At 43.7% G+C, this 24,905-nt stretch overlaps 3 protein-coding genes across 4 annotated transcripts; all 3 read left to right on the top strand.

Annotated features, from left to right (window-relative positions):
• The first annotated feature begins 36 nt into the window (after nucleotides 1-36).
• gdi2 (GDP dissociation inhibitor 2) lies at nucleotides 37-11,556 on the top strand. Its single transcript, XM_070853490.1, has 10 exons — nucleotides 37-181; nucleotides 6,670-6,777; nucleotides 7,902-8,001; nucleotides 8,396-8,530; nucleotides 8,763-8,961; nucleotides 9,055-9,186; nucleotides 9,355-9,454; nucleotides 9,979-10,150; nucleotides 10,321-10,520; nucleotides 10,772-11,556. Exons 1-10 carry the CDS (start codon nucleotides 137-139, stop codon nucleotides 10,922-10,924), a joined length of 1,344 nt encoding a protein of 447 aa, XP_070709591.1. The 5' UTR covers nucleotides 37-136; the 3' UTR covers nucleotides 10,925-11,556.
• Nucleotides 11,557-14,228: 2,672 nt separating this feature from the next.
• On the top strand, nucleotides 14,229-19,184 carry asb13a.1 (ankyrin repeat and SOCS box containing 13a, tandem duplicate 1). The gene is made up of 6 exons (XM_070853835.1): nucleotides 14,229-14,284; nucleotides 14,902-15,089; nucleotides 17,067-17,223; nucleotides 17,321-17,455; nucleotides 18,557-18,748; nucleotides 18,836-19,184. Exons 1-6 carry the CDS (start codon nucleotides 14,242-14,244, stop codon nucleotides 18,991-18,993), a joined length of 873 nt encoding a protein of 290 aa, XP_070709936.1. The 5' UTR covers nucleotides 14,229-14,241; the 3' UTR covers nucleotides 18,994-19,184.
• Nucleotides 19,185-19,395: 211 nt separating this feature from the next.
• On the top strand, nucleotides 19,396-22,370 carry asb13a.2 (ankyrin repeat and SOCS box containing 13a, tandem duplicate 2). 2 transcript variants are annotated; one of them, XM_070853969.1, is made up of 6 exons: nucleotides 19,396-19,472; nucleotides 20,350-20,537; nucleotides 20,747-20,903; nucleotides 21,020-21,154; nucleotides 21,468-21,659; nucleotides 22,190-22,370. In XM_070853969.1, exons 1-6 carry the CDS (start codon nucleotides 19,430-19,432, stop codon nucleotides 22,315-22,317), a joined length of 843 nt encoding a protein of 280 aa, XP_070710070.1. In that variant the 5' UTR covers nucleotides 19,396-19,429; the 3' UTR covers nucleotides 22,318-22,370. The 2 variants fall into 2 exon arrangements, with proteins under 2 accessions (XP_070710070.1, XP_070710071.1); XM_070853970.1 differs by having other exon boundaries at nucleotides 20,747-20,907; nucleotides 21,024-21,154.
• The last annotated feature ends 2,535 nt before the right edge of the window (nucleotides 22,371-24,905 follow it).

Raw genomic sequence — 24,905 nt, 5'->3', positions numbered from 1 at the left:
CCGCTGATTGACAGCGGAGAGACCACGCCCCCGAGGCGCCTGACGCTGAACCGCAGCCCCCTCTCCTCTCCAGCCCCGCAATCTCCATTTTCTTCTTTCCCGATATTCAGTAGCCGAGGATAAAGGAATCGGAAAAATGAATGAAGAATACGACGTTATCGTTCTGGGCACCGGACTGACGGTGAGAAAGATTTAAACGATGTGGTCAATGGCAGGGAAATGATTTGCAACCTGTTACCTGTTAGCACTTGTCGGTTTGGCTTTGAGCTAACTGGGCCTAATCAGCGCGGTTAGCGCTAAGTAGCTAGCTTAGCCGCTAGCCGAGAGTGAGTTTGTATCTGTTGGTTAATGGAGACTGCGAGTAAAGAAGCTAACACTCTTAGCACTATGCTATCTCTAACTACTACGAGTGCCTGGGAAGATTAAAGACCCCGAACTTATATAAGATATGTTCAGACTCTTTTTGTGCTGTAGTTGTCTACTATGAATGTAGTGAGCACTGTTACTTAACCGGTTGTTTGGAAGTTAGGTGCCAGTTCGGGCGGATTTTCTCAGTCAGGATAAGATTATACGCGGATGAGTAGTCTGCTAACGTTAGTCGACCTAAATTAAGCTAACCAATTAGCCTGCTAACAGCTGAATAACGACGTGTCCGCTTCACCGATGTATCTGTCGTGCACAGTGCCTGTGGGTTGGGTTGTGGACCCTTAGTCTTTGTGTAATTTAGTAACGGAGAACTTATTAAATGCAAAAGCTATAATGTTAAGTGGCAAACTAATACGCGCTAGCTTTAGTTTCCGCTCAGCGCCCGTTCGGTGGACTCAACAGGCTGCGGAGTGAAATGAAGTCGTCTACAAGCTTTATTAAGCCTTAGCACTTTCTAAGACTTACACGAGAAGATATTTGAGGAAAGGATCGGAGTGGCTGCTCATCCAAAATCGCTTTGTGTAACTGTCAGACAGAAAGTTTAGCAGAAGGTTGTTAACCTGTAACTTGCATTGTTTTAACTTCCTCTCTAAAGATCCCATAAATCGGATCCAGCATAATGAGAGGTAGTATTTCATGATCTGTGAATCCCGTCTGTGTAGGTTTTATTTACCCGGAAATGCACGTTGTCATCATAAACCGTGCTATGCTACTGGACTAGATCATGTCCCTGACAGGCCTCCCGACTCCTCAGTTTGACATGGCTGAACTGTGTCGTGGAAATTACATGATGACTTTGTTGCAGGCCAATAGTCAACTTTCTATCGACTTCAAGGCTCTTAATCCATTGCAGTTTCTGGACTGTTTTTAATATGGAGAACCTTAGTACATAGTTTTAGTGCTGATATGCGTCATGACTTCACATAGAGTTTCTGTAAACTGGTATTTCTTTATGACAGCTGAAGTGTTTCCCTGCACGCCCAGAACAATCACTGGTAGCCCGGGAACAAGCAGCCGAGCAGAACGGGATTGGTTAAGTTTTGGTATAGCAGGGTGTTGATTTAGCTCTTAGGGTGTGGTTCCACCAAGACTGAGGAACCGAAAGTACGCTGGCAGAACTCTGTAAGCTCAGTTAGCTGAAAGCTTGACTGACTTCCAGCCAGCCTAAAAAGGGCTGCAGAGACAAAGAGCTTCACATGGTTCTTGTTCCATTACACAAATCGGTGACTTCACTCTTGTTTGTCTGACAGCTTCCCCTTTTACTACACATTAACACCACCACTGGGATAATTACTAACTCTGCAGGCTACACAGAATTCTGCTTTAAGTTTATAAGCTAACCTTACTGTTTGTACGTGACTTTACTGCATTAGATCAAACTAAGTTAATCTCTATAATTAACACAGTGTACTAATTTTGTATTGTTAAGGGTATATTATCTGCTACCATTCCTGCTACTGTGTGCCCACGATGGAGATGATTAGTCTGCCTTTGTTTCCCTTGGTATTTTTTGATGTGTTAAATTGGGTGGGGGATGGGTTTCCCATCTGTCCACTACTAATGACATGAGGGGAGTGGCTTGGCACAAGATATCACACTGTACCTACATGCTGTCTTGTTCACATCATTGCACTTGGTGATCCCAAGGAAGCAGAAGACAAGAGAAGCAAGTAGGGTGGTATTTCAGTGGCTGAGGAGGCGGTAGGTTCCAATTAGTTAGTCCCAAGGTAGTCCCACCTTAATGCACACCCTGCTTTATCATCTATTTTCCTCTAAATGGGGGCGTAATTTACAGAACAAGCAACATGCCATGTTGAAGAAGACTGTAAACTAGCGACTGAGACTCATCAGGGAAATGTTTACTGAGCTAATGATTTTAGTAGGTAGTCGGCTCCTTTTCTCATAGACTTCCATCCAATCAGTTTGGGGGAAATGGAGTTGCCCCCTGCTGGACATTAGAAAGACTTGAAAGACTTCTTTTATACAGTTGATGACTATACAGAATTATACCAAGTAAAATTGCTAACTCTCACAGTGCTACATTCTCAAGGAAGACATATAGAGCTGTCTGCTGTCTTTGTGCCCAGTGAAAGAGGAAATGGCTTGAAAGCAAAGGAAATGGAGACAATGCTCGCTTTCACTCACAGTTTACTACTGAGTAAGGATGGCCCACCTGTGTAGAAGTTTCAGGTTATCAAGGGGTGTTGAAACAATCAGTAAAAGTGTGCAAAACGTAACAATTTGCTTTATTTAGTTTACATCAACCAAATACTATAGAAACGTAGTTATAAAAATCTAAATTCCTCCAAAGCCAGCGCATTGCATTTCCATGTAATTTAATGAGCTCATCACATGAAGCTAATAGTGCAGAGCACTAAACTAGTTTAGTTTCACATTATACGGTACAGTGTGAAGATGTAATGTTTGGCTCTACTTGCATCAAACAATTATCTATTTCTTTATTAACTGATTTTTTTTCAGCATGGTGATTTTATGTAACGTCTCTGCTCTCTTGGTCTTGTGAGCTCAGTGGATTTAAGTCCAACAGATTCTTGTGACTTGAACGTGTTGGAAATGTCCAGTGTAGCAAAATCAAAGCTGGTGTGATCATGCTATGACTATAATGCTCTGTCATGTGATTGTTTTTGAGCTGCAGCGACTCATCCAGCCCGTCTTTTGGACTCTGCTACTTCTCACTCTCTCTGATTTTATGAGTCTTATGTGTTAAGCATTGAACTAGGACTTTGCCTCTGGTCCCAGTGTTTTATGCTGGCTTAATTTTCTGCCTGACTGTACACAGGATCAGTGTTTTCCTCTCCGTCAGCATGGCCACTATCTGGCAGAGCTAGTGATGACTAGGCTGGCTCAGCCTCTGTGTCAAATCCTGTAGTTGTTTACACGGCAGCTGGTTGGCTTCAGTGACATGCCACCTGAAAGACGTGATAGTGACACATCAGAAGTCTTCCCTCGAGATCTACCGTAGCCTGACTATACGTCCCTCAAGTCAGTGGCGTTGCAAGCTCATACAGTGGATGAAACCCAGACATTTACAGATGGACATGCTCGTATTTCACTGGGGCGTGTGTTATTTTAGGAGAGCATCTACGTAGAGGCTGGTATGGATTTTGCACGATGTAGAGAAGTGTATGTCACGGAGGTTATGAAGGTTTGACATTTAGATACATTTAGGCTGACCACACATTCCTCACAGTAAACCTCACAGTTGCCGTGTTTTCAGACAATCTATCCATGTCACACAGGAAAAACTGAGGGTTTACAGCTTCAGGTCCGTTTGGCTTTGGTAGCAGCAGTATGTGCGGGCCCGGCAGCTCCACTTACCAAAAATGTCATACCCATTGTCATTTGTCTGAAAAATAGATGAACGTCTGTCAGTCATCCCGGCCTGGAGACAGATTTAATGACACATTACAGGCGAAGGCGTCACCATTGCATGACCATTGTTCATTGCATTTACACTGTGAGATGGGTCCAATTAAGTCTTGAATGCAATCTATTAATGCTGCTGCACTTCATTGTGGGACTGCTGAACTATAAGTTAATTGATCAGTTAGTCAATCAACAGAAAATTAAAAACTATGTTGCCAATTGATTGTTGAAGGCATTTATAGGTAATCCTCAGCCATTCTCTGGTTGCCGTCTCTGCATTGAGGATTTTTCTTTCCTTTGTTTTGTCATTGTAAACTAGGCTTGCAGTGGTAGTCTATGTTACACAGGCACACACCATTACATTATTTGCATGTTTACCCCCACGGTCATTTTGCTTTCTTCAATTTCTGATTTTCTAGAAATAAAGCCCATTTAGTTAATTTTGCGTATCAGTGCCCATGTTCATCAAATGAAAAAACTAATTTGTAAAATAGGAAGTGTGTTATCCATATTCAGTTGGACAATAGATGCTACAGTTAGAAGTTGAAAGAGCGTCCTCTGTGCAGCAGCACACACAACAGAAGTCAGATTCCAGGAGAGCTGGCCAACAAGACATGCTTTGGTGTAAAAATGAAAAGCAAAAGCACCCGTGCAGCCTTTTTGACAATATTTTTTGATTTATGGGGAAGATCCAAAGATCTAACTGTTACAAGACCAGTGTAGCCTCTTTGAGAATAATGAGTGTGAGGGAGAGCAAGCGGTGTAGAGGAAGAGTGTAGCAGAGAAGTTAGCAAGTTGGCAGTAAATGTACAGTGTTTCCAGACCAAGGCAATGTCCCTGTATGCTGTTTCCTTGTGGCTGTGAGAGTGAAGGAAGGTGCTGGTGCCCTCTCTTGGAGATTGTCTAGTGTGATCTAGTGTAATATCACCGTTGTCCCAAGTTTATAAATCGGTGGGAAAATGTCCTCACTGTAAACTGAATATCGCTGGGCTCTGAACTGTTGGTTGGCCAAAATGGAACATTTGAAGACTTAACCCTGGGCTTTAGGAAACTGTTGCACATTTTGCACAATTTAACATTATATGGATCAAATGATTAATCAGTTTGTAAATTGATTGATAATAAAAATAGTATTAAATTGCACCCCTACATCATTTCTAACCATACAAGAGGTGTACTGAAGAAGATGGATTGTAGTAATACTGAGTGTAAAGATAAAGCTGAAAGCATATAAAATAAAACAGGAACCACAAGCACAAATTAAAATGCCACAATGTAAATGGAGTAAAACCAATGAATGCAGAGGCATATCAACTAACATCATTCATCTATACCGCTCAAGTTTTGAAAAAATGCAGCAACACAATGAGCAGGCTTTGGCTACAGCGAAAACCCCTGTAAAGAGAACCAACCCTCTGCCGGCCTAAGCCTCGAGTAACACGGTCTCTGTCTTCACCTCACCTGGTTGGCTGTGTGTAGAGGAGCTGTCTGAGCCTCGCCACGGCGAAACTCGGGCAGAGGGCAGAGGAGAGTACTGAAACAGTGTGACCAGATATGACCGCAAAACTTGTCTGAGCATATTTTTTTTTCTGTTCAGTGGAGTAAAAATAACCCTGAGGGGCTGAGCCCAAGTCTTCTAATGTTTGAGAAAACTCTGCTGTTTGTTCTGGCTATATTTTGGCTAAAATGTTGGTGACACTTCTTATAGAAACAGGCAATTATCAAGGTCAGAAAAGTGGTCGATGTCATGTCAATATAGCAGATGATTAGTTGATAAAGTAATTCTCATGACAGGCCTAATTCTGCTTCAGCTTTTTTCTGCATCGAGCCGACCACTTTCCACAGTTAATGTTGGAAATAATAGCTTTGATATTACTCGGTCTGATGAGCGAAGTGAGAAGGGTATGACTGTAGTCACCTGTTAGGATTGCATTGTCTTTAATGGGACAGCTGACAGGCTTTGTTAAGGCTGTGACGTCATTGACCTCAGATCAAAACGCTCCACGCCTATTACATTATCACAACTGAAAGAAAGAAATGGCACAGATCCCGTCACTTTCTGTGTGGTTACAGACTGAGGTCCGAACACAGAGGCAGCGTGGGTGACATCACAGAGTGAAGATTATGATCCATTGTTGGCTTTTGTCATGTGAGGAACAGGTTATACCATGTGTACCACTGGAGTGTAAGCTGTCATTCAGTTGTAAAACTTGTTTCTGAGTAAAGTCCACACAGTCACATGCTGCTCACAGTATTTTCATGCATCTACAAACCCACTGCTGTAATCGTATTAAGGCCTCTGGTCTGTGGGAATTCCAGACTCTGGCAAACGCACATTTTCCAGCATCGTTACCAAGCCTCTGAGACCGAGAGCTCTGCACAAGCCATAATCATCCTCCTAACTCCACAGACCCTGCCACACACGCTGTTGGTACTGGGATGTCAGGACCCAATTCTTGGATACACCATTGTTTGGTCATAATCTTGGTTCTGTCAAACCCGCAAGAAGTTTCATGTTGTCCCTTCGGACTTTTGTGTCCAATGTCATCTTTGACATTTACCCAAGTCATCGATTCATAATGAAGGGGACCCAGAGTTGAGTCTCAAACGATCCTTCACATAATTGAGGATGCAGTCATAGTTGTGGGCGGTAGTCAGCCTGCTTGACTCTCTGGTCCACAGGTTTTTAGGAATCGTCATGCACAGCCTGATGATGCCATTTCCTAAATGATCAGATCTATAGTGTTGCCTTGTATTGTATTATTGTATTTACGGCAGTAAGACACTCACCGTCCAATGCCTCTGTTGAGCATCTGTTGATCTTGGTGTAATTCATCTTTTGTTTTTCATCAACAGGAATGCATTTTGTCAGGCATCATGTCAGTGAAGGGGAAGAAGGTTCTGCACATGGACCGCAACTCCTACTACGGAGCTGAGAGTGCCTCCATCACACCTCTTGAAGATGTAAGTTGATTTCTGACCCTGCTGGCTCGACTTTGTGACATTGATGAGGTCAAAATGGTTGAAATGTGGACATCACACTGTTTTTATCCTGTCTTATTTAGCTTATTTTGTTGTTGTGATGTGCCTGTCTTAATTGAGTTGAACCGTAACAGTTCACCCCACCTAATGCACAGTGCTTACATTGTTGTCATCTTTGTTCACAAGGAGGCCCAGACAGGAGACGGGCCGCTAGCCTGGTCTCACCTTTCTATATTCAGCCTTTTCCTGGTGTCCATCTTCCCTGCACTCCACTCCAACTCACTAGTGCTGCTGCGTGTTCTTTGCACCTTTCGCTCTTTGTTGTTGTCTGAACTGTCAGCCTAATCATCATGTAACCTGCACACACAGCACCTGTGTGGATGTGAGAAGACTGGTGATCAGTGCTGATCACGGGTCTTCTTCGATCCACCCAGGTATTCCACAGAATGATAAACAGACCCAGGACCTGCGCTAAAAGAAGGGGCCCTAATCTGGGCCTGATCGACCACAATAAAACATGGCCCAGAACCTGTACACTTCCTGGGTTGGGTTCCTAGGGTCCAGATAGACCCATGGAGACCTCTAGTGTGAATAATTCCTAAGGAATTAGGCTGTAATAGGGATATATAGCTAATTTTTAGGCAGTTAATTTTTAAGTGAATGAAATCACTGTTTGCCAAATCTGCAAATGTCTTGAGGCCCACTACCAGTTTGGTCTCAGTGGTTGGGAACCTCTGCTCTACATGATCTACTTTTTGGTTTGGGCAAACATGCTAAGACAAACCATCTTGCAAAGGTGAAATATTTTTTTACTTGATGGGTGTTTCATTTGACCTTTTTCTGCAAGACCATACAGGCCTCCTGAAAATAAGGTTTGGGTTTATGCACAGTAAGCCCACCTTTTGCACTGCTATGTATTAACTTGTAGCATTTTGACTCAAGTGACATCCCACAGCTCCCTTTGAAGACATTAAAGCCTTTTCTTTACGTATGTAAAGATGTTGTTTAAAATCCAGTGAGCCTTATCTTTCTGAAATGCTCCTCTGGTGTCAGTGTAAATTGTTGGCTGTAGCTTGAGAGTAAAGTATTGTTCTGTCTCCCTACAGCTCTACAAGCGCTTCAACATTCCTGGCAAACCTAGTGAGTCAATGGGAAAAGGCCGGGATTGGAACGTGGACCTCATCCCGAAATTCCTTATGGCCAATGGTATACTTAAATCCCTCTCCTGTATATCATGTGCTGCTGTAGCTTGTGACTTTAACCTCCCACCCTTAGGTGTAGGGAGTGTGTGCAAATTGCCAACCAAATATCTGCAATCCATCTCTTTTAATGCTTTTTTAGTAATTTAATTTTTATGTCTCCCAGTAGAGCTGTGACCTTAAGCTTGTTATTAGAGCTGTCGTTGAACATGTCATGGTTGAAACAATGTTTAACAATAGAAATGTCTTATAATAGCAGGAACCACAAGTAACACTTAACTGCAGCAAAGAAATGCTCACTGAAGGGGCTAAAACTGCAAAGACAACTATTCATGAATGAAGTAATCTCATTTTGTGTTTTTCGTGAAAGTAACTGTGATGGTTGTGTCTCCCTCTCTCAGGTCAGCTGGTCCGCATGCTGCTGATCACACAGGTGACCCGCTACCTGGATTTCAAAGTGATTGAGGGCAGCTACGTGTACAAGGGGGCCAAAATCTATAAAGTCCCCTCTACCGAGACTGAGGCTCTGGCATCAAGTAAGTGAAAAAGGGCTCAACAGGGATTATAAAAAGAATGTGATTACAACTTGAAACCATCAACGAAATGTTTTTAATTTAAAAAAACCTTTGCTTTAGTTCTGGTTCAGTGAGGCTTTTGGCCCTTAACAACATTAACTGTTGGCTGACGTTGTAAAGCCGGCTTTTCACTCACTCTGTGTTGCTTTTTCGACATGTTCCACTCAAAGTTTAAACTCTTGGTCTCCTAAAGGTCTGATGGGGATATTTGAGAAACGGCGCTTCAAAAATTTCCTGAGCTTCATTGCCAGCTTTGACGAGAACAACCCCAAAACTACAGGCGGCATCGACCCCAGCACTACCATCATGAGGGACATTTTCAAAAAGTTTAACTTGGGCCAGGAAGTCATAGACTTTACTGGCCACTCCATCGCCCTCTACCGCACAGATGAGTCAGTGGGCTATGCAGTTATTTACTAAAAGTTCTTTTCATAATACCTTACCGTACCTTAGTCTTAAAATGGTCTGCCTCTGTCTCCCCTCAGTTACCTGGATCAACCTTGCATTGAAACGATAAACAGGATAAAGCTTTACAGTGAGTCTCTGGCCAGATACGGCAAGAGCCCATACCTGTACCCGCTGTACGGCCTGGGAGAACTGCCTCAAGGGTTTGCCAGGTAGGGGACTCTCCCTATGATACACATGTGATAATGTCAATCATCACTCTGTTACATCTGTGAACATTACAGCAATGTGACATGATGAGTTTCATATAGTTCCCTACTACTACTCGACTCGTGTTTCGATAATAAGAAGTAACATCTCAACACGTGTTTCTGTTCCAGACTGAGCGCCATCTACGGTGGGACGTATATGTTGAACAAGCCCATAGAAGAGATTGTGATGGAGAATGGGAAGGTGGTGGGAGTCAAGTCTGAGGGAGAGGTGAGCATTTTGTTCCCAAATGTGTTGGATTCTTTTTTTAAACACCTGTTGTTGAGACTGGATGTGATATACAACTATACAAAAAATGTTTGGCTTAAAGGCACAATTGTAACTTAAAAAACAAATATTTAAAATGTCCAGGTCATACTGGGAATTTCTGCACATTTTGTGGTCTGGGGAAAAACTGCAAACCATGTGTTCCATGTGTGGGAAATGTTGGGTGTGGGGATGATGATTTAAGTTAACCTGAAGTTACATTTTCACATCATCCGTCATGGGTCACTTAATGTCCGTCAAAGCAGGGATGTAGTCTTCAGAAGACCGTTTCATTCATGCATGGATACTTTGTTATGTAACATGTTGCTACACAACCCATTCTCCTGTTTGATCATACAACCTGTTTGGCTTAAGGATGTGCACTTCTCTCATGTGCTATTCTAAAGGAACATGTGTCTGCATGTTTACCAGTTGTAATATTTCATCTCCTCAGACCTCTGACCTCTTACTGTGTTTTCCCACCACAGATCGCCAGGTGCAAGCAGCTGATCTGCGACCCCAGCTACATTATGGATCGCACCACTAAAGTGGGTCAGGTCATCAGAGTCATCTGTGTCTTGAGTCACCCCATCAGCAACACCAATGATGTGAACTCTTGTCAGATCATCATCCCCCAGAATCAGGTCAACAGGAAGCACGGTGAGCGGAAATAGGAAATGAGCAGATGACTTAGATGTATAGTGTTTTATTTCTTTGTCATCTGAAACAAAATACTGTAAAACAGCAATACTGGAGAGGTTAAATAATGGTATTTGAACTTCCCCACATGTAAACCACCAGACCTTAACCTGAAGCTTTTCTGTTTCCAGACATCTACGTGTGTATGATCTCCTTTGCTCACAACGTGGCAGCACAGGGTAAATACATCGCCATTGCCAGCACCACAGTGGAGACAAACGACCCTGAGAAAGAAATCAAACCGGCCCTGGACCTACTGGAACCCATCGAGCAGAAGTTTGTCAGCATTAGTGACCAGTTTGCACCCACTGACATGGGCACTGACAGCCAGGTATGATCAATGAGCTAAGATGGAACCTAAAGGACCGTGCTGTGTGTTTTAGCCCATTTACAACATGTCTGTTGTGCTTCACATAACACAGGGAAACAGATAAGTCCTGTGCAGGACACACACACAGACTAGGAATAACTATGTGTTTGTGAACTGTATTTTATTGATTTAAGACATCATTTAAGAATCAAAACTATGATTTCTGACCTTCCTGTTGATTTCTTTCTTTGACCTTGTCTTGTCCTCTCTAGATTTTCATCTCCCGCACATATGACGCCACGACTCACTTTGAGACCACCTGTGATGACATCAAGGACATCTATCGGAGGATGACAGGCTCAGACTTTGACTTTGCGGAGATGGAGCGCAAGAAGCAGGACATCTTCGGTGACGCTGCAGAATAGAAGAGTAAAGTGTCTGCAACTCTCCTGATTATCAAAGACAACGCTGCCGACAACTGAAATCTTACAAAAAATATAAAATTTACACAAAAATGTACACATCAATGGGCCGGCTGATTATCCCAGTATACAGTCTGCCCATTGAGGAAGTTCATGATATATAGAGAAATATGATCTAGTATTGTTGGATAGGGTTCAGGGAGGGAGCTATGCTTTTTCAAATCACCTTCAGATGGATGTTGCACTAAACACTGGCTATGCTTAATATACAGTGATACCCGATATTCTCGTGTTAAGATGATGCATAGTCCAAAAATGCCAAATCAAATAAGTCATAATCAATAGTATTTCACACGTTGGCTGTGTGTTTTTTCTTTGGGGGGGGGGGGTCACTTATCATTGTATAAAAGGCATTTGGAGTTATTTAGTCTCTGCAGGTATTTTTTCATGTCAGGATGAGAGAGACGTGACTTGGCTGTGTCTGTATTAAATCATGTGAGTAGTAGAGGGCTACTTGCAGGCTGTGGTGACGCAAGCACATTCAGGCCCAGCAACAGCAGACAGCTGTGCAAGGGGGCACCTCAGCCGTTGGCTGGCATTGTCTGATTATGTTAAAATAAAGTGGTTAAAGGGTGTGTGGGCTTGATATTTCTGTGTCTTCTTAACCCGCTTTCTTTTGTAATCACCAGCACAGTCAGACATACTGTAAACCAAACCAAAAGGCCAACTTTAGTCCAGCATAAACCACCTGAACCTGCTTTCAACAGCTTGAGTTACTATAATGCATCTGAGGAGGTATAGTAGTTCCTGTATTTTGCAAAGTGATGGATGAACTGAGCATTAACAGCAGATTAACAGGAAGTGTGGTTGACTATTTGCTTAAGAAGGACCAAATGTGTACTGCAGCTGTATGGAATTGATGAGAGCCCTGTGATGTCCTCTGTTTTGAACAACTTCACAAAAACATCTCGGGCTCAAATGATTTCTGTACTGCAAAGTAAAAACAACTTTGTCAGAAACCAAAGCTGAGTTTGTTTCATTTGTTCTTTCTTACGCTGCAGACAGTGTTTGTGTGGACTGAACTATGACCTGAGACTTCTGCTCTAGTGTGCTGCTGCTGGTGAGGCCAAAGATGGTAACTGCTTACTGACTGACTTGTGTGATTTCTCTAGAACATTGCATCATGACTTTAGGGGACTTGCAGACTCATTGAATCTTGATTTTATGATTCATCACAAATAGCAACTTCTTATTTGCAGTTGGAGACTCTTTCCATAACACAAAAAGACTGTTTCCAAATGAAATGCAATTCCATCCAGTTAGAAACAGGACATGTGCCTCATACAATGAACAGCTTAAAAACACTCAAGTCCTGAGAATGTCTGGGGGGGGGGTACCAGTTACACTGCTGATGGATGTTTCTAGATACAAAGCAGTGGAAAAGACCGCACACTAAACAGATAACACACACAGAAGCAACACCAGTTCCATTATGACATATGTTGTACTATTAGAAATGTACACTACCGTTCAAAAGTTTGGGGTCACCCAGACAATTTTGTGTTTTCCATGAAAAGTCACACTTTTATTTATCAAATGAGTTGCAAAATGAATAGAAAATATAGTCAAGACATTGACAAGGTTAGAAATAATGATTATTATTTGAAATAATAATTTTCTCCTTCAAACTTTGCTTTCGTCAAAGAATGCTCCATTTGCAGCAATTACAGCATTGCAGACCTTTGGCATTCTAGCTGTTAATTTGTTGAGGTAATCTGGAGAAATTGCACCCCACACTTCCAGAAGCCCCTCCCACAAGTTGGATTGGCTTGATGGGCACTTCTTGCGTACCGTACGGTCAAGCAGCTCCCACAACAGCTCAATGGGGTTGAGATCTGGTGACTGCGCTGGCCACTCCATTACAGATAGAATACCAGCTGCCTGCTTCTTCCCTAAATAGTTCTTGCATAATTTGGAGGTGTGCTTTGGGCCATTGTCCTGTTGTAGGATGAAATTGGCTCCAATCAAGTGCTGTCCACAGGGTATGGCATGGCGTTGCAAAATGGAGTGATAGCCTTCCTTATTCAAAATCCCTTTTACCTTGTACAAATCTCCCACTTTACCAGCACCAAAGCAACCCCAGACCATCACATTACCTCCACCATGCTTGACAGATGGCGTCAGGCACTCTTCCAGCATCTTTTCAGTTGTTCTGCATCTCTCAAATGTTCTTCTGTGTGATCCAAACACCTCAAACTTCGATTCGTCTGTCCATAACACTTTTTTCCAATCTTCCTCTGTCCAATGTCTGTGTTCTTTTGCCCATATTAATCTTTTCCTTTTATTGGCCAGTCTCAGATATGGCTTTTTCTTTGCCACTCTGCCCTGAAGGCCAGCATCCCGGAGTCGCCTCTTCACTGTAGACGTTGACACTGGCGTTTTGCGGGTACTATTTAATGAAGCTGCCAGTTGAGGACCTGTGAGGCGTCTATTTCTCAAACTAGAGACTCTAATGTACTTGTCTTCTTGCTCAGTTGTGCAGCGGGGCCTCCCACTTCTCTTTCTACTCTGGTTAGAGCCTGTTTGTGCTGTTCTCTGAAGGGAGTAGTACACACCGTTATAGGAAATCTTCAGTTTCTTGGCAATTTCTCGCATGGAATAGCCTTCATTTCTAAGAACAAGAATAGACTGTCGAGTTTCACATGAAAGTTCTCTTTTTCTGGCCATTTTGAGAGTTTAATCGAACCCACAAATGTGATGCTCCAGATACTCAACTAGCTCAAAGGAAGGTCAGTTTTATAGCTTCTCTAACCAGCTAAACTGTTTTCAGCTGCGCTAACATAATTGCACAAGGGTTTTCTAATCATCCATTAGCCTTCTAACGCAATTAGCAAACACAATGTACCATTAGAACACTGGAGTGATGGTTGCTGGAAATGGGCCTCTATACACCTATGTAGATATTGCATTAAAAACCAGACATTTGCAGCTAGAATAGTCATTTACCACATTAACAATGTATAGAGTGTATTTCTGATTAGTTTAATGTTATCTTCATTGAAAAAACAGTGCTTTTCTTTCAAAAATAAGGAAATTTCTAAGTGACCCCAAACTTTTGAACGGTAGTGTATATCTATAGAAATACATGATAGATGTCATAAGTGTGACAACATGATGTTCTGTGTATCAGAAAAGGAAAGCCGACACCTGTAAAAACTACGACTCCCACAATTCTCCGCTGCACCTCCACTCGACGCTTCCAACGTCAGCTAAAGTTTAGATTCGTCTTCCTCCCACAGTGAGAGCCGGGAGAGACAGACATGGAGGTGACGGCGGCCCGCCGCTCGTTTCTGTGTGATATCGGTGAGCTCGGTTCAGTAGCAGCGAACGGTAGCTGTCCTCTGAACGGCAGGAGGGACACTCGGCTTTGCCCACGTTAATCACATTACCGCGCTGCTCGTGACACCGACGGGCCGCTGAGCTGGAGGTGTCATGTCGGCCATAGCTGTGACACAAGGTGGAGAGTGAGTCAGCGTAGGCCACGTGACTCCAGCCACTACACAGCGGTTAGCGTGTCCCTGACAGTCAGACTGTTAGTGAGGTGGAGAAATAAACAACTGTTAGGGGGTATACTATATATCAGCAGAGAGAAGCTGACAGGAGCTAACGATGCTACTGCGGCTAATGATGGTGATACGTAATAATGATTGCTAACAGTTCCTTCTGCTATTAGTAATCTAGCTTTCATTAGGTTTACAGGAAGATAAAATGATGAAGTACATACGTACAGTCCCTCAGTAAATGTACTTTCACCACTAGTAATGTTCACATATCTAAAGAGGTAAAAAGAGATGTACTGAGTAACTAAAGAACAGCTGTGTTAAGAGCTTTTGACCTGTCAAACACTGTACAGAAATCGGACTGAATAAAGGCTGAGGGTGTGCTTATTTGTACCTCTTGTGTCTTACTGGCTGTCTAAGGTTTGTGGGCAGACCGGACTGCCCTGCACGAAGCAGCGTCCCAGGGCAGGGCCCTGCAGCTCCAGCAGCTGCTGGAGAGAGGAGCACCGGTCAACATGGTGACGGTGGACAACATCACTCCGCTCCATGAAGCCTGCATACAGGCTCATCCACACTGTGCGCGGCTGCTGCTGGAGGCCGGAGCCCAGGTGGGACAGACCTCCATGATCCTACCCCCGTCTTTGTAGGAGGGTGTGATTTGTGTTGATATGAGGAAATTACAATCAATCATTCATCAGTCTTTATTCAAATGCTGCAACAAATGTTATCTCAAGAAGTTTTCCATAAAGAGCAGGTCTAGACCAGGCTTTCACGAGGAGAGAGCCAATGATTCAGGAATTCAAAATCAAGGATTCGAGAATCCCCTCATGAGCAAGCTTCAGGTTTTACGTGACAGTGGCAGGAAAAACTCCCCTTTAACGGGAAGAAACCTCGAACAGATAAGGGCTCAGAGGTGGGTGGCTTCCTGTTGGGGTCAGTGTTGGGTGGAGGTGGGTGGGAGCAACGATCTGCAGCAGTGATTCATGAAGCCAGAGAGCCACAGCAGGAGAACCAGGACCAGGGTCCACAGGAACCTGAGAACCACAGCAGGAGGACCAGGACCAGGATCCACAGGAACCTGAGAACCACAGCAGGAGAACCAAGACCAGGATCCACAGGAACCAGAGAACCACAGCAGGAGAACCAGGACCAGGATCCACAGGAACCAGAGAACCAGGACCAGGATCCACAGGAGCCTGAGGGATGAGAAAAGCACAGAAAGGCTCCGGGGAAGATAGCAAGTTAGTAACAGACATTAAAGAGACATGAAGCATCAGGATGGAGAGGAAGAGGAGGAGAGAGGAGCCCAGTGCATCATGGGAGTCCTCCGGCAGTCTGAGCCTATAGCAGCATAACTAGGGGCTGGTCCAAGGCCTGATCCAGCCCTAAACTATAGGCTTTATCACTAAGGAAGGTTTTTAGTCTACTCTTAAATGTAGAGAGGGTGTCTGCCCCCCCAACCCAAACTGGAAGGAGGTTCCACAGGAGAGGAGCCTGATAGCTGAAAGCTCTGGCTCCATCACTACTTTAGAGGACTTAAGGAACCACCAGTAGACCTGCAGTCTGGGAGCACAGTGCTCTAGTGGGGTAGTACGGTACTATGAGCTCTTTAAGATATGATGGAGCCTGAACATTAAGAACCTTGTAGGTGAGGAGAAGGATTTTAAACTCTATTCTAGATTTTACTGGAAGCCAATGAGGAGAAGCCAGTACAGGAGAAATAAGGTCTCTTCTCTTAGTTCTCGTCAGAACAGGAGCAGCAGCGTTCTGGACCAGCTGGAGAGTCTTTAAGGACTTATTGGGGCAGCCTGATAATAAGGAACAGAAATAATCCAACCTGGAAGTGACAAATGTGTGGACAAATTTTTCTGCATCATTCATAGACAAGATGGGCCTGATTTTAGCAATATTACGTATTGGGGCCAGAGTAATGCCATCCAGAGTAGCTATATTGTTAGAAAAGGTGTCTCTGAGGTGTCTGGGGCCAAGCAGAATAACTTCAGTTTTGTCTGAATTTAGCAACAGAAAATTGCAGCTCATCCAGGACTTTATGTCCTTAAGGCAGACTTGAAGTTTAACCAACTGATTGGAACAAGTATAATTGGGTATCATCTGCATAACAGTGGAAATTAATGGAGTGCTTCCTGATAATATTACCCAGAGGAAGCATGCATAAGGTAAATAATATCGGTCCAAGCACTGAACCTTGTGGAACTCCATGTCTCACTTTAGTGTGGATGGACTCATTAACATGTACAAACTGAAAAAATCTGATAATCTAATAAATAGGATTTAAACCAGCTTAATGCAGCTCATTTTATGCCAATGAAGTGTTCCAGCCTCTGTAATAGGATGTGATGGTCAATGGTATCAAATGCAGCACTCACATCTAACAGGACAACAGGATTCTCAGTGAGCCTGCAGCACTATCGACCAGATAATCAATTTGCAGTTTGCTCAAATGTTTAAATAAATTGGGACACATTAACATAACTAATAACTCATTAAATAAACATAACTAATATGAATTAATTCATTAAAACAGAATAGATACTACCTATGTGAGGTTTCTGCGCCTCCCCCAGGTGGATGTACGGACCATTCATGGCAGCACTCCCCTGTGTAACGCCTGTGCTTCTGGCAGCCTGGAGTGTGCCAAACTGCTTTTGGAATACGGAGCCAACGTTAACCCATCTCTCACTGCTCTCACTGCCTCGCCACTCCATGAGGCCTGCATACAAGGTAAACCTTCAGCAGCAGCAAGTCAGGGTTCAACCTGCTGTGCCCCGTCACACGTCCTCACTCTAAGGAAAACTTTCATTCTTTACATTCCTCTCAGGTAATGTTCAAGTAGTGAAGTTGATGATAGCCAGTGGTGCCCAGCTGGAGGCGTATGATATCCACTTTGGTCCACCCCTCCACATCGCATGTGCTAAAGGACGTGTGGACTGTGCCAAGGAGCTGCTTAATGCAGGTCAGCAAGGAGACTGCAGGTCAGACAGTGTGTTTAAGAAGAAATCCATCGTTAAAAAAATTGAAAAGAGTACGAAGACGTCTGCGTAATTGTGCAATGTGTTGAATGGTGGTGGCCTACTTTCTTATCTGCCTTGTTCAGTTTTGCTTTTGCTAAGAATTTCATACATTTCTCACAATGCCCCTTTGACTGCACCTATGAATACCTTGGTTTAAGTCATCAAAAATGGCACAGTTCCAAGTGAAGGTTACAAGTTTAGGCTGCAAAGCTTTAGAAACCTGGTGGCTTGGGCTCAGCCATTGCAGGTAGCTTAAGTCTTGTTTTAGTGATGGTTTGGTGCATGTTGCCGATTGTTTCAGTGACGTTAGAAGCATCTTATGACAAATCTTTAGAAGACTAAAGGCTATTCTCCAAAATGTAACCACCGCACATCTCAGTGGTGATTTATTTTTTCATAGCTGTCATGTCTTAAGATATCTAACGGGATTTTAATATAGTGATTCTGATGTTTATTGCTTCCTCTGTATGGGTCTGTTATTACAGGATGGTTAACGGAAATGTCTCCCAGTTTTTTACGTGATAAAACCTTCTGAAAGCGTACAGTAAAAATGGGAAATGAATGAATCTTGCTGGACCCCTATGCCATGGGAACACCTGGTATACAGATTATAAATGTCTGTTATAACAATATCATAATACACGGTCAGTGTCTAAAAGTAATGGTGCTTAAAGCATACTTTAGGATATCACAAGTTTGGAGTTTGATGAAAAACCTTCTCATATCTTTTAAACAGCCACTGGTCTCCATTTAAGGTGGAGCTCCTGGTCTCTGTGTCAGTCCTGTATGACTGTTGAATGACAGCGCAGATTGACAGCTCTAAAAAGAATCCCTACGACAAAGCTTGGTATCTGCAGGGCAAAGAAAAATAGACCATTAGGCAAACAAAATGAGCCTTGATAATGAGGATTTACTGTCAGCTGTAACGGCATGGTGTGTGTGCAGGTTTTAGTTAATCAGAATTACATGATCTACCAAAATAGTCAATTGATTTCAGCTGGGAGTGAATCCATGAATCCACAGCTCATCTCCTCTTCCTGCAGGTGCCAATGTGAATTCAGTGAAGTTCCACGAGACGGCTTTGCACCATGCAGCACGAGTCCACATGGTGGACATGATCACGCTGTTGGTGGAGTTTGGAGCCAATGTGTATGCCAGTGACAGCCTGGAGAAAAAGCCTGTAGACTACACAACACCTGCGTCTGCTGCTTACAGTGGCCTCAGGTTTTATGAAAGTAAGCGCACTGCCTACTTTTTTCTTTTCTCAGTTTTCGTTTTCAATCATGAGGACTTGGCTGATGAAAACCTCTTCTTCTTGCCAGCTAATCCTCTCAGCCTGCAGCAGCTCTGTCGAATCACTTTGAGGACGATGCTCGGTACCAGAGCCTCAGAGGTCATCGGTCAGCTGGGCATATCCCACCTCATCCACAGCTACCTCCAGTACTGTGATCATCCTGCATCACTACGCAGTGACACATGAGTGGATTTCTAAGCCTCGATGAGAGACTTGCATTTGTTTTTAAACATAACATCTCTAAAGGAAGCATCATGGTCAACATATCTGAAGAATTAAAATGATCCACCCTATTTCTTTCATGCATGTCATGTGACTCCACATTAACGTCCTCGTTGATGCATAAAATATGTATCTATCGTTGTATTATAATATAATAATGCGTGTTATGTGGCATTATTCACCCAGATGTAGAATAAATATTGGCTGCTCTCCACAAATCGCCAAGCGAGCTGTTTTGTGTGAAAACTATAAATCCCAGCATGCGTTTCGAGTTCCAAATCTGTCACGTGACTCCCGCCTATGTAAACATTAAGCTACCGGCGACGCTGCTGTTTACAAACACCTCGTGTCTCTGTTTGTGCGTGAACGTCGTCATTTCTGCGCGGAGAGAGGAGACAGGATGGAAATTGAAAACGACCCGCCATATTTATTTGGAGACATCGGTGAGTATGAAATAAAGACAGTATAGCCGGTGTGGCTGCAACTTTTTCGGGTCTTGGTCTTGACCCAGTTGCACGTCGGCATGTAGGATAGGTCTGTCGGCGGGTAAGCTAGCATGCTAGCAGGCAGCAGCCCCCGTTATGTTTTCTATGTTTGTCGGTGTGTTCTGCCTTAGCTAGCTGTTAGCTAGCTGTTACTAACAGCTCTGTTACACTGTCTTCCTATTACTGCAGTTAGCTTCTCTTCGGCCGTGCTATGAACATGAGGGCTAAACTGACAGCCCCCAGTCTACAAGATATATGGAGACCTGTACTTGAAATGTCTTGGTTTGTTCTTCTTGCTGTCAATGAGCACCATGTTATTTTACTTAGGTAGTGGGGACAGTAATAATAATGACCATATACATGGAATCTATATGATGACTTTAGTTAAAGTAGATGACATTAAGCAAGGTTCAGTTCCAGCAGAGTTTGTATAAAGAGCAAGTAGAGAACAAAATGTATAAGATGTAAAATGATTAAATAAGACCTACGGTTTAATCATTGGTTGATTGATCATTTGGTCTTTAAGACATTCAGAAAACAGTAAAAATGGCCATCACTATAGCCCAAGGTGACCTCTTCAGATAAATGGCCCAAAACCAAAAATATTTAATTTATTATAATGTTCAACCAAAAAAAGCAGCAAATTTTCCCTTTTCAGAATCTGGAACAATCAAACATTTGGAACTTTAGTTTGAAAAGGGATTTAAATGACGAGTCAGAGTGGTTGTGGCTCAGCTTTCTGTCGGTTGCCTAATAGTTGCAGCCTTAGTAATAATACAGAGATGTTACCCATCCAGACACATCCAGTGTTCTGTTGTGACCTGTTCCCTTGCAGGCTGCTGGTCAGAGAGAACAGAGGTGCATAAGGCAGCGTCCCTCGGCCAGGCCTCCCAGCTGCAGCACCTCATCCAATGTGGAGCTTCAGTCAATGTCGTGGCGGTGGACTCCATCACTCCGCTGCACGAGGCGTGCCTCCGTGGACAGGTCCAGTGTGTCCGTCTGCTGCTGGACGCTGGAGCCCAGGTGAGCTAGGGAGACAGACAGATGTCTACCTTCCATACCATGACTCTGTGGCTTTTGGTCATTCACCCATTCACTTGAATGAAAGACATAGACTGGAGTTTACTAGAGTTAGTAGACTAATTGAGTGAACGAGCAGAGGAATATGATTTCCTGGAAAGAGGTTGGAGTACTTCAGTATATATAATCCAACGTCCCGTGATGCCTCACAGGTGGATGCAAGGAATGTAGACGGGAGCACCCCACTGTGTGATGCCTGTTCGTCTGGTAGTTTGGAGTGTGTGAGACTCTTGTTGGATCATGGGGCCAAGGCCAACCCTGCCCTCACCTCCCGTACAGCCTCGCCCCTCCACGAGGCCTGCATGGGGGGTGAGTTCCTCAGTTTTCTTCACATGCCCTTTAGTTTCTGTGAAGTTGAGTTAAAGCCTGGCATTAATACTTCTGAATAAGCGTAGATGACACAATATTCTCTTGTCATTTTTCAGGAAGCTCAGACTGCGTGAAGCTCCTGATTGCCATGGGTGCTTGTCTGGAGGCGTACGACCTGTACTACGGGACCCCGCTGCATGTGGCTTGTGCTAATGAACACACAGACTGTGTCAAAGTGCTACTCAATGCAGGTGAGTGTCAGTGCAAAGCAGGATGGGGAAATGTACCAAACCAGATGTCGCATGGCTTTAGATTTAGCCCTTGTCTGTATGTTTAATACCCGTGGCTTTTGCAGGTCAGATTTTAAATCTAGTAAGATGATTGGTGAGTTTGGGTGTTCTGTTATGGCTCGAGGACAGGCTAGCTGAACTGTGATATCACTCCTTTACCTGCAGTACATGTCTTAGCCTATTGAGTACAAATTGTGTATAGTTTGACTTGAACATCAGCCATCTTGCACATGTTGAAGTTCCAGAGCTGATATTGACGTCCATTTCCTTTTAGGTGCTAAAGTGAATGCTGCCAGACTCCACGAGACTCCGCTGCACCATGCTGCAAAAAACATGCGAGTTGAGATGATAGAGATACTGGTGGAGTTCGGGGCCAACATCTACGCCAGAGATCAGCACAATAGGAAACCTGTGGATTACACCACACCGGGCTCCCCCTCTGCAGCCTGCCTGCAGTTTTATGAGAGTAAGTTATTCACAACAGTCAGAGCTGCGTGGAAAATAAACATTCATATTTACAGTAGAACTCCTGCTTTAACTTAAGCTCCGTACTCTGTACAACAGTGTAGTGTCAACATAGCACCAGCAGATGGCAAGCAAGGATCACAGTTCACATCCAGGAAGTCTCACACAGATGAAACCTGTTCTTGATGCTCATACAGAATATACAGTTGGTCACATATAGGTCAGCCACTGTAACTGGAACTAGATCTCTGGTGACAGCTTTATGTAGAACATGGAGCGCTGAAGCAAGGAATGTGCAGCTGCTTTTAGACTTTAAGTACAAGCAGATGAGGGTAGAAACGATTTACAAATTGCCATATTTATATTCACAGAATAATTATACAGTACGAAAAATCATAGTCACGCTCACACATACTCGTACATCCAGTTTTGGAGTCCGTCCAAGTTTTAGCTACCTGATACTGCAATTCCTTAACCCATGACTCACTATTCCATTATATACACTGTTTGCACTCTGTTTTCTGCCTCCAGCCACTCCCATGAGTCTGCAGCAGCTCAGCAGGTTGGCGGTGAGGAAGAGGCTGGGCACCAGAGCTGTGAAGGTCATAGGTCAACTGCACATACCAAAACTCATCATCAGCTACCTGTGCTATCAGTGAGTGTCACCTGGAGGAGGAGGGGGATCAGTGCTCAAAGAAAGACTGGAGACAGCCGCTGCACCGTTCTGAGAAAAACACAGCAAAGCGCCACTTCATTAGACATGATAATAGTAGACACACAGTGCATCACATGCTTCTTTTCAGCCTCAGCACTTACCAAGTGGGGCTGAGACAGTGTCCTCAGCATGCTGTACTTTCCCAAATGAAATTCATTCATTGGGTTTACATTCACACAGAATTAGATTTTAACAGGGAATTACCCATAAGGTTTTTATGGGGTGTCTGGCCCTGTCGGTCTCTTCGCAGACCCTCTTCTGTCATTCGGTTTGTGCATGAGAGCGTGCTGCCCGGCCTGAGCAAAAGTTTCAGTCTGGTGTTGCTTTAAGCAGTTTGGAGAGTAAGCGAGTTTCAATGATCACAAGTGGAATACCTGTCAGTCTGTGGAATGAGTACACCTTAGAGCAGCATCAGACTGCAGCACGTCAGTCCAGTCATGTGGTGGTTCCCAGGGATCAAGGCTGCTGCAAAATTTGATTACTTCAACATTTTCATTTAGTAATTAACATTAGAGTTAGAGTTTTTAAAACTGTTAAGCATGCAGCCGTGTGGCAGCTAAATACACGGTGCTCACGGTTGCTGAACAACCTAAAGAACTGCACAGTGAAAGCTGTGTGGCTTATTGCCATGTGGACAGGTCGTGGCTGTTTGCTCTGTAAGGGGGGGGCAGAACACAAAAAGTCCTGTGGGGTGGTGTCATGTTTTTAAAAAGTGTGGGAACCACTGCTATAATGGCCTGACAACACAGACTTGGGACGCTGGGAACTAAGTTAAGCTTGTACATCAGCTGTGTGTTTAGTCCTTGTAGTGTGTCAAAGACCACTGAACCCAATGCAGCGTGGTCAGTAATGATGGAAAACATTTTTGGGGCAACAAGCAAATGCTGTTTTCTATTCTAACCTGTTGACAGGTTAGAATAGAAAACAGTGACAGCAGCTTCTCCTAGAAAAAGCCACACTCACTGCTGCTGTTCCTTCTCTAACGGTCACTGTCACTGGAGTAAACATGAGTGCACTGTGTGCACTAACCAAGGTACCTGTGTGGCATCCTAACTATAGAAATTGCTGCTATAAAAGTCTTACATGGCACTGAATGCTTGTAGCTGTGGCTCAGAGGTAGAGTGGGTCGTCCCCCAATCGGAAGGGCGGTGGTTTGATCCTCAACCTCAGCTTGCTCCTGAAGAAGCTTCAGTGTGTGAATGAGGATGTGATGTAAAAGCACTCTGAAGAGTTGAAATGACTACAAATACAAACCGTTTAACTTGAGCTACAAGAGATAATTTTCGATGGGTATTTATTTAATGAGAGAAGTGTCGGAGCTCAGGGACATCAAGAAGACAAACGTCTTGTTGCTTGTTGGACTGAATCCTGGACTTACTGGCAAAATATATGCAAGTCACCGAACCCACCAGTGTACTGTAAATGATGATCAAGAGTTAAAACGTGAAAGGACACCATCAACATTCCCTGGATAACTAAAGGTTGTTAGTACTAAGTAATATCCAGAGGAATGCCAAGCAGCGTTCTTCTCCCAGCAGCGCTCAGGGTGAAAGTCTCCAGATGCTGCTTGGCTTCACGTCCTGGTCCTGTGATCCACGCTGTGCGCCTGGTGACAGGCTTTGTTTGATACAGACACTGAAGTTCCTGTCTGCCTATTTATAGCGTTCAGGTTGTTGCTCCACTGAATCCGCCTGTAGAGCGCACTCAGTATTTTTAGAAGGAGGTGCAGGAAGTTCTTTATGAATTCCATAAAGTGCTTTAGTTTGCTTTATTGTCTTCTATGTTGAGACGACCTGGTTTAGAAGTCTGATAACTTGTATGTGTTTATCCATGGAGATCGAATCAGGCCAAATACTGGGCAGGTGGCAGCTCCTGCTTGGTGGAAGCACCTCTTAAGCAAGCTTTTTTTTTCCTTTCTTAGATGGTCAGTAGTAGAGAAATAAGAGGTGCAGTCCTTGCCCATACTCCAAATCACCCTTTTCCCATCAGTAAAAAGTATAAAACATTGATTGATGCCACCCTTCAGGATGTTTGGGTGTTTAAATTCACCATTTCCAAACCTTTTGCTTGGATGTCGATCTGAGGAGCCTGAGGTCATCGGTCAGCTGGAGGTCTGCACCTGTGTGGTCACTGTTTGCCGGACAGATCTTTCCAAAACATTCAAAAGCCATGTTTTGGGCTTTCATCCAAATCTCAACTCACCCCCCCCCTCATTTGGCTCTCTTCCTAAATGTGCCCGGGCTGCACGATACTGGCCTGAATATGGAGCTTGTCCGCTGCGCTCTATAAATATGTCAAGCTCTGGCAGTTTGTTTAATCAAAATTGAAATTCCTATAACTTAATCTTCTGTCATTACAAGACATTTTGACTGGTTTTCATGCTGCAAAAATGCAGTGTGGTTCAGTATAATCTCAGCCTGTGGATAAACTTGAAGCACAGATCTCTCTCTTCCCATGAAGTGTTCCCTTTCAGACTTGTTCCCATCTCTGACCCTGTTACAGATGGGGTTTCTACTGAGGGCTTAAAATAAC

This window comes from Pempheris klunzingeri, chromosome 22 (assembly GCF_042242105.1).
Source record: "Pempheris klunzingeri isolate RE-2024b chromosome 22, fPemKlu1.hap1, whole genome shotgun sequence".
NCBI lineage: Eukaryota > Metazoa > Chordata > Actinopteri > Acropomatiformes > Pempheridae > Pempheris > Pempheris klunzingeri.
The sequence above is the reverse complement of the archived record's forward strand: the minus strand, read 5'-3'. Positions and strand labels throughout refer to the sequence as shown.

Excerpts from the sequence above, each read along its gene's own strand:
- gdi2 (XM_070853490.1), top strand. The coding sequence starts at position 137 with ATGAATGAAGAATACGACGTTATCGTTCTGGGCACCGGACTGACG. Across the intron at positions 182-6,669 it reads TTCTGGGCACCGGACTGACG|GAATGCATTTTGTCAGGCAT; the intron begins GTGAGAAAGATT and ends TTTCATCAACAG. Across the intron at positions 10,521-10,771 it reads ACATGGGCACTGACAGCCAG|ATTTTCATCTCCCGCACATA; the intron begins GTATGATCAATG and ends TGTCCTCTCTAG.
- asb13a.1 (XM_070853835.1), top strand. The coding sequence starts at position 14,242 with ATGGAGGTGACGGCGGCCCGCCGCTCGTTTCTGTGTGATATCG. Across the intron at positions 14,285-14,901 it reads CTCGTTTCTGTGTGATATCG|GTTTGTGGGCAGACCGGACT; the intron begins GTGAGCTCGGTT and ends TGGCTGTCTAAG. Across the intron at positions 17,224-17,320 it reads CCATGAGGCCTGCATACAAG|GTAATGTTCAAGTAGTGAAG; the intron begins GTAAACCTTCAG and ends CATTCCTCTCAG.
- asb13a.2 (XM_070853969.1), top strand. The coding sequence starts at position 19,430 with ATGGAAATTGAAAACGACCCGCCATATTTATTTGGAGACATCG. Across the intron at positions 20,904-21,019 it reads CCACGAGGCCTGCATGGGGG|GAAGCTCAGACTGCGTGAAG; the intron begins GTGAGTTCCTCA and ends GTCATTTTTCAG. Across the intron at positions 21,660-22,189 it reads CTGCCTGCAGTTTTATGAGA|CCACTCCCATGAGTCTGCAG; the intron begins GTAAGTTATTCA and ends TTCTGCCTCCAG.